The following is an 8,710-nucleotide window of genomic DNA, read 5'->3' as shown; positions in this document are numbered from 1 at the left end:
GACCAGACTCTTTTCAGTGGTGCCCAGYGACAGGACGCGAGGCAATGGGCACAAACTGAAACACAGACAATTCCATCTGAACATGAGGAAAAACTTCTTGACTGTGAGGGTGACAGAGCACTGGCACAGGTTGCCCAGAGAGGTTGTGGAGTCTCCTTCTCTGGAGATATTCAAAACGCGCCTGGACGCAATCCTGTGCAATGTGCTCTAGGTGACCCTGCTTAAGCAGGGGGGTTGGACTAGATGATCTCCAGAGGTCCCTTCCAACCTCAGCCATTCTGTGATTCTGTGAAGAGAGCAATAATGGCCCCAGCAATCTCATCATTAGACCAGATTTCTAGGTTATGGAGGCAGGGTTGGGGGGAGAGAGAGAAATAGGAGCAGGGGACAGATGCTTGTGTAGGAAACAGGAACAAAGCTTAAAAAATGTTTTTACTTAATCTGTTATCTGTATTCAATGTAACATCATCACAGGCAGAGTTCCTGTGYTCATTACCTCCGCTAAATATCACTCAATATCAGATGATTTACTATTTTTCATTTCAAGCAGTGGTATGAACTGATTTAAATGTAGACAGACAAATTATGCTTCTTGAAAGAATTCTCTTTTTGGGGGGTTTTACTCCTCCTTTTTAATAACTTGTGGTGAAAATTATTTATATCACTGGTTACAGTGGCAACAATTTGAACTACTATGAATTGGTGAGTTAGTGTTAATCATCCAAGCTGTGACTTTGAGATGTCTTTATCACATTTAACACCACAGGCAGAGCGGGACAGAGAGAGGCTGTGGTTTGATGATAGGGGAGCTCTGGTGGGAACACTGCTTGTCRTTAGTCCTCTGCTTGACGATACCCTGCCTCATCAGCTGTGCCAATACTGCCTGCAGCACCGTGCTGTGAGCTGGAGAGGAGGACTGAGCCAGCTTAAGGAAAAACAAACTAAAGTCTGTAGTCTAGGGAAGAGGAGAGGAGACAGACTACTTAAGCTGGTGTTTTCAATGAAACATCTGTATCATTAAAACTGCAGTCTTAACTACTGATGCTGAGTTTATTGTAAGTCAGTAAGCCATAGTAGTTTGAAGATCCTTTGATACCCTTAGATTTAATACTGAGTAGAGTATCATTTATTTTTAAGTTCTCTTAATCTGAAGCTGAAGTCAGAAAATGTTGTTTCTTGTTCTTGGATCCTACTGCTCACAGGTGATTGGATCATTTTGCAGAACTCTTCCTGCATAGCCTTTTACATAGAGATAATACAGTATATCAAAGTTGATTCTTCTATATATGACTCTTACCTTTTATTTGAATATTAAGGGCAAATATACCTCACATTAATATAAGATTAACCCAAGCATTACAATAAACACAAAACTCATATTACATTATAGTGATTCTGCCTCCCTCAACTTTACTTTTACTATGCTTCAAAATTCAGATTTTTTCCAGATTTCTCAAGTCATCTACCATTGTATTAGAAATACTCTGAAGCTTGGCGTAGGCATTCAGATAATATCTGAAAGTTGCTTTCTCACATTGTCACTCTGAAATTAATACTGTGATACATTCTGGAGGATACATATCCTTGTATATTCTTTCCAAATCTATCCCCGTGTCTTGATATTTTTTTTTCCCCTAATATACTTTTACCTTTCAGTATTACCTCTGAGGAAAACATGATTGAGTTATCCCAAATGTGCATCAGATTTTTTCTAAGAAAATAAAAGCTAATGGCTGTGCTGCCATATGTCTTATTATATTTTGTCAATGAGGCATTACATGGGGAAGAAATACGTGCTTGAAACCATTTTAAAACTGCAGACTAGTTTACAGCTTAAGGTCATTCAATATTGTTATCAGGCCATGACTTTAAGATGTCCGTGACAGTTGTTGGGAGATGTCTTTGTCAAATAGCTGGCTCCGGCACGCAGTGTCGCCCCTCGAGGCCCGAGGAGAGTGGCTGGGCAGGTTGTTCTGATCCACAGCCAGACAGAACGAGTCAGCGGACCGTGCCAGCTCACTGGACCAAGGTGATTCCAGCTTATTCCCTCTCCATCTCTTTGAAATAAGTAAGGAAAGTAATTTACAGCTAATTACTATGGATATGAGTCACGGTATAAATAGCTTTTTAAAATAACTTCAAGGTTTAAATCACTGCTGATAGAAAAAAAAGTGTTGTGTGGGGATTTTTCAGTGTTATAATTTAGTGAATTTACTCAACTAGTGGAGAGTTGAGTGCTGGCATGCCAATGGAGGCAGGATGATAAAGCAAAAATAGTGTATTCTGTGAGTATTCTGTGGCTTATTAAAGGCTGTTTTTTAAACATGGTCCATCAAGCTGTGTGGGATGAAAGAAATCCTGCTACAGATAGCGAGAGATTAAGCTCATTTGATAATAAATAAATGTGTGCGTGAAGTACGAACAAGTTCATACCTGTATTTTCATATCTGATTTTCATATGCATCTTTCATCCAGATAGGTGCAGGGAAGAAATATGGTATTGACAGCTAGACCTAGGTCCTTAGCCTTTTACAAAAGCAGTTCTAAACTTCCGCTGTCATATATCATAGCATGCCATTAGACTGCAATGAGGAAGATGAGTTAATTTTTCATCAGTGACACCTGTCTATTAATATTATATTAATTCAGCCAGGCAGGCTTTTGAATTTAAATATTTTGGTCTCTGACAAGATATATTGGGTAGTTCTAATCTCACTAAAGGTTACAGTGGCCTTCTGTCTTTAATAGGCATGATATACATGGTATATGTGATCTTATTGTCCTCACTTAGGTTACTGATTTTAAAGACAAAGACTTTTATTGTCTTGCGCTTGATTTCTGGAAAAAATGTGAGACTACAAAGGATCAGTTGTTATGGTTATTTGTAAGAGAATTCAGCTCTGCAGGAATAGAAACAAACATAGTCCCTTTCTGAAAGAATTTACAGCCTAAAACAGCAGTCAARTAGTCAACGGTAATGATATAAGCAGAGATGTCATGCTACCAGCATAACTGTCTCAGCATCTGAGTGGTTTATTTCAACTGAGATTCAGTTATCCTATTTTATTTAGATGTGTACATAAGTACAGAGTGGTACTGTTGAAACACCCATCAGAGTAATATCAGAATCCAGTTTTGAATTGCCGATGCTAGTATTCATCACAGAAATTAATTCTACAAATGATATTTAAATAGCTGTCTGTAAAAAAAAAAAAAAAATTGAATATACTTTGTATAATTGAATAATGTTGTTTAACTAATTTGAATATGCCTACCCAGTCACACATACAGAGTCACATATTTTTATTTATTCATTGCTCAAGCAAAAGTTGAGCTTGCAGTTAATAGAGATTTTGGACATTTACATAATTTAATAACTGAACTTCTAACTAACTTCCATGTTCTGTTCTTGTCTAGCTTGTCTAGTTTTCTTCTCTGCCACTGATAGCTTGAGGAATTGCAACATACATAGTTTGGACTGAACTCATAATTAATTTATTTACTTCTGGTTCTGTTGCTCTCAAGGGTTAAAAGTCAATTTCCTTCTGTGGAATTAACTATCATGTTATGATTAAACTAATGATGTGCCTGATGAGTTCAATTTAAAAATAATAGGATAGTATTTTCTGTTTGTTTCTCTGATTTTTTGAAACCGTCTACTGTTACAAACACATTTTACCTAAAATTAGTAAATATTCAATAAAACAACACTTTCATACTGTTATTGTAAAGTTTAAAAGCTTGATCTAATTTTCTCTCTCTATATATATGTACACACACACACACACACACACACACACACCATAACAGATCCATGTAATGTCAAAATATGCATCTAGAGTCTAAAAGAAAATTTATAAAAATGAAGGGATAGACTATTAAGTACCTTATTTAGGACAGTTTATATTATACATTTCATAATGTAATGTTCTTGTATGCATCCTTCTTAATTGTTTAGTTGAACACTAAGTCATATAAATAAAAATATTTATATTCACCTATTTACCTCAGAAAACTCTAGTCAGAGGCAAGATAGTTCACTGGTGCTTCATTCAGACAGTAGTTTATTATTTTGTGTCAATTGGTTTGGACAGCCCCTAACRGAACACCACACTACTTTGCAATTAGGAGTGATGATGTGTCCAGAGTGATAGTCACATAGAGTTGCATACAGAATATTGTATTCAATTAGCCAGGATTTATAGTTAGTAGTGAATGTAGTTCATGTTTGTTGAGAAGATGCTCACAGTCATAGGGCCTCTGTTACGCCTGATAAAGTTTCACTAAAATAAGAAAAGAATTTCCTGCACCTTCTCTGTTTTCTCCTATCATAATACATGGGTTGATACTGAAGGCAAGCAAGCCAGTTTACCAGGTGTGGTACTGATCTTTGAGGAAATGTTTGAAATCCTTGTCCTTGCTGAGTGCAGGTTCTAAAAGCGCCATGGTGGGTGAACACCTCCAGGGCCATTAGGAGCTTTGAGCCCTTCAGTCTGTCAAGCCCCAAATAAATAGGCTATGTTGTCAGGCAGAAAAGAGGACTCTTTGGAAAAATGTGTGTGTGGAACTGATTTTGCAAGGACTCAAACAGATTAAGCTTGGATATCAACTGATGGAAGAGACTGATTAAAAGAAAAAAAAAAAGTGGTATGGATACATGTCTTTAGTGCCTTAAGAGGGTTTCTATTGCATTTATGGAGAGCCCTCTCAGACTTTTAGATGTTTTTAGAGTATCCAAGTGAGAAGCACTTGATTGCTGCTTTCTCTTTTGTTGAAAACTTTTCAAGACTAAGAAAACCATTTTTATGATGAATGTGTATATAAACATTTTGACTGCAAGGAGAGAAAGAACTAGGTCACTGGCGTACTTTTAAAATACAGTTTTACTGTGAATATGTCTGTCTACTTGCAGGTAGTAGATACAGTCTAWAGTCTAAGGTGCAATCTGATGGTAACTTAAGGCAATTTAATGGTTATCTACAACAAAAAGGAAAAGGTTCTCATGTGCAGATACATATTCCTGTTGCTTTCTTCAGACAATAAATGTTTGGACCGAAGAGTTAAACAGGCACACACACATTTATCTCAGATGCAATATCTGATGTTACTGAAGTTGATTCAAACTATATAAAATAAACTAGCTTTTCATGATGTTTTCTTGTTCATTTCATGTATTAATAAAATGGAAATAATTATAACAATTAGCACTATTTGGATTTCTTCATCTCTTTCTCTCTCTTTCTCTCCTGCCTTCCTCTCCTCCTCCCCCCCTCCCCACCTCCCCCCTTTGTGCAGCCTCAGATGAAGAGGAACCAACTTCAGCAGGTAGGAATAATTTATGATTACACCTGTATCTCAGTAACCATTCGTAATGACTAGGGTTTTTATTTTTGTTGTTTTAACCAGAGTGCTCATAACACATACTAAATATCCATATCAGTGTAGGTTTTTTTTTCCCTTCTGCCCACTCCCCTTCCTTTTGGATGTTTTTTTCTTGATTCTAGGGACATCAGGATATATACTTAGAACATTTCTTTCAGTAGTAGTTCAAAATCTTCTCTGCTACTTGTTCCTTCCTTTGTGCTCCTTCCTTGGCTAAGCTGGTACATGAGGCTCCACACACAGAACCAGGTCAGAAACAATCAGGAGTTCAAAATAATCAGGTTTTTTTGTAATCTGGCTTTATGCTGATGAAGCTCAACTGTATCCCAAARCTGACATCCTTAAAGATGGTAGAGCTTGGGAACAGGCAGTGAAGGAAGGGAAGGACAGAGGATGCAAAAAAGTAAACATTCAGCAAACTATGGTCTGGGTATCTGCTCAGAGAACTTTTATTTCCATTGACAGACTGCCAAGTAGTGAGAACAGTTAACAACACAGTCATAAAAATTAGTTTAGAAGTTCCACAAGAGACACACACATGAAATGTTTATTCTGTAGCTAAGATTAACTTTTTCTAATTAATTGGCAATCTATTAGCTTGGGAGTATTAAAAAAAGAAAAAAGAAAGAAAAAAAGACATGCCAAAGAAGAATGCTGCTAACCAGCTTAACATATTTAAAATGGCATTAAGTTGTATAAACTCAGTGAGTTAAAACATCAGATGAATAGAGAATCACTTTATAGTGGCTTGTTAAAAGAAGTCAAGGTCTCTATAGGAGCAAAGCAGAAAAGGTAAGGAGAGTAAAAGAAGAAAGGAAGATGGCAAGGAAGGACAGTGTTTAGAACACTAACCTACAACTTGGGAACAATATAAGTAATTAGAATATGATGGAGTATAATGAAGGAAAGGACTGAGAATAAAGAGTAGAATATGAGGAGAGAGGAAGAACAGTTAAGAATTGTGCTGAATAGAGGAAGAAGCCAAAGGGAGCTTTTAACATGAAGACTGTAGCAGAATAGAAAGAAAGCATGACTGAGATGAGGAAAAACACTGCAAATCAAGAAGAAAGGGAGAATTTAAGAAAGAACCTTATAGTACCAACATACCCTGGAAGAGCATATGTTATCACTGTTAAACATCAGCCTCCAACTATCTGTTTCCTGGGAAATCTGCCAGTGTTGAAATTTTCTTGGAAAATATATATTAATAGAAAGCTACTGCAGCTGTTCAAAAGAAGAGTCAGTTACAAAAGAAGATATACTAGGTCTTGCCTGCCCTATATCTTTTATAGAAGAGTAAAAAAGAGAAAGTCTTTGTTTCCTCTTGCAGAATTGATTTAACTATGCTCTTTTTTGTACAGATAGTGTTTTGAGGTGTATTTGAATGCACAGCAGTAACGTCCAAAGCAGTCTTGCAAAGACTGTACATTGCAAAACAGCCATTCCAGTAGCAACCAATGGAGCATCTCATAAATATATAGCATTTCTCTTTGAATTTGGAACACTACTGCAGTCTTTGTGAAAGTCCATATTCCCAGGCTGATCAAGTTAACCAGATACATCAACTAAAAATGGATAAAAGAAAGGAAATTAAATTTATAAGACAGTGGCACAGATTCCACCACAGATCTCTGCTAAACTCACTGACTGGAGTTTCACAGAGGCCCTACAAATTCTATATTCAGCTCCTCAGGAATACTTGCCTTCTAGAATGTCAACAACAGTTCGTTGTTTGCTTTTGAAGTGATATAAGTGGTTTTGTTTTGGGGGTTTGTTTTGGGGTGTTGTTTTTAAGCACTTCACACTTTCCTTAATGTACCCTCTAAGACTGCTTTGGTTATTTCCCCACATAGATCTTGTGTTTGACAAAGCTGAGCTACTAATTTACAATGAATAAAATACTCTTTTCAGTATGRTTCTGTCACAGAGTATTCCTAAACATTAATAATCTCCTTGAATTCACCCATTACCAAAGACATTTTTTACATGAGGATTTTTCAAATATTTTCCTCAAAGCTTTGATCACGTATGTCTCAAATTCAAATCAGGTTACTTGTGGTTGGTTGACTGATCTGCACATAATTTTAGCTGTTATTTTTACTGTTATAGTTCCTTAGTGTTTCAGGATTTGTTGTCATCCAAAAATGTCTGCAAGTATTTCATGCAGCAATAGGTATACCAATGTAACTTTCTGTGTGGATACCCTTACTGGAAACGCCAGTGATCTCTTTCCAGGTTAGTTATGCCATGAAAAGATGCTACTCACAGTAACAGTATACACGGGGGAGTTACACTGACACAGCAATGCAGATAGATATTCCCACACAGACAAATCAACAGTCCTTGTTGACTAAGACCTCATTGTGCTACAAATACACAAATGCAGAAGCAGAATGTTATTGCTCTTTGATTTGGACAGATGAACAAATGCCTCTGGCACAAATCATACGTGGTAGATTTACAATATGAGACAAAATACATATTTGTAAACATTTGTGTCAATAAATCTCAACCGCTCATAAATATGTTACAGGGAAGCATGACTAAATACCTGCTGAAGAAGTATGGTGAATTAATGTAACATTAGCACTTTTTGTTATTTAATCTGGTTCTAGGACCTAGATATTTCACATGATTAGATTCTGTCAGAAATTATTTTTGAAAAACATTTTATTTGGAAAAATTTTGATTAGTTTGAAGCTTTTTACAGGACCTGATTTGACTAAACTTCTCCAGCTACAGAATGATTTTTTTTTTTCCAGAAGGAAAACTCTCACTCAAAAATAGCCAATAGTTGCCTACCTTTGGAAAAACAATTCTAGTCTCTGCCTTAAGTAGGAAAGATTGCTTCTTAGCTACTGCTAGGTGTTAACAGAGTATAACCTGACATTATATCTATATTTACAAAAAATGTGACTATGAATAAAGTAGGTTATATGCAAGTATAGATAAAATATTTTAGAAATTGTGTAAGATGGAGAAAACATTTTCTGCACAACTGTACATGTCCTGTTTTAGATCTTCATCAGCAAAGCAGTTAAGTACTTAGTTAGCATGTGAAAACTACCTTTAAATGAATGGCATATTATTTTTGCAAGCATGTGTTTAAGCATCTTTTTGCTAGATTGGAGCTTAAAAAAGGGTGCAATGAAAATGCAACTTAGAAGCACTATGTAAATTTTAACAATAATATGCACTATCTTGTTCCTGAGGAAGTCAAAATCAAAACGGGCCTGTTGCATTAAAAGCAGACATGAGGTTTTAAATTTGGTGATGAAGGGCTTATGAAAATAAAGTTATACTTAAACACTCATTTTATATGTATTAC

General features: G+C 36.1%; 1 protein-coding gene across 1 annotated transcript in view; it reads left to right on the top strand.

Moving 5' to 3' along the window:
• The window catches only part of EDIL3 (EGF like repeats and discoidin domains 3), a gene marked incomplete at its 3' end in the record, with an annotated part of 142,708 nt that overhangs the window by 33,017 nt on the left and 100,981 nt on the right, over positions 1-8,710 (top strand). Inside the window, exon 4 of the mRNA XM_026085800.1 lies at positions 7,093-7,109. Within this exon, the coding sequence (XP_025941585.1) occupies positions 7,093-7,109 (17 nt within the window). The remainder of the gene's footprint in view (positions 1-7,092; positions 7,110-8,710) is intronic.

This window comes from Apteryx rowi, unplaced genomic scaffold (assembly GCF_003343035.1).
Source record: "Apteryx rowi isolate R43461 unplaced genomic scaffold, aptRow1 scaffold_675, whole genome shotgun sequence".
Lineage (NCBI taxonomy): Eukaryota > Metazoa > Chordata > Aves > Apterygiformes > Apterygidae > Apteryx > Apteryx rowi.
The sequence above is the reverse complement of the archived record's forward strand: the minus strand, read 5'-3'. Positions and strand labels throughout refer to the sequence as shown.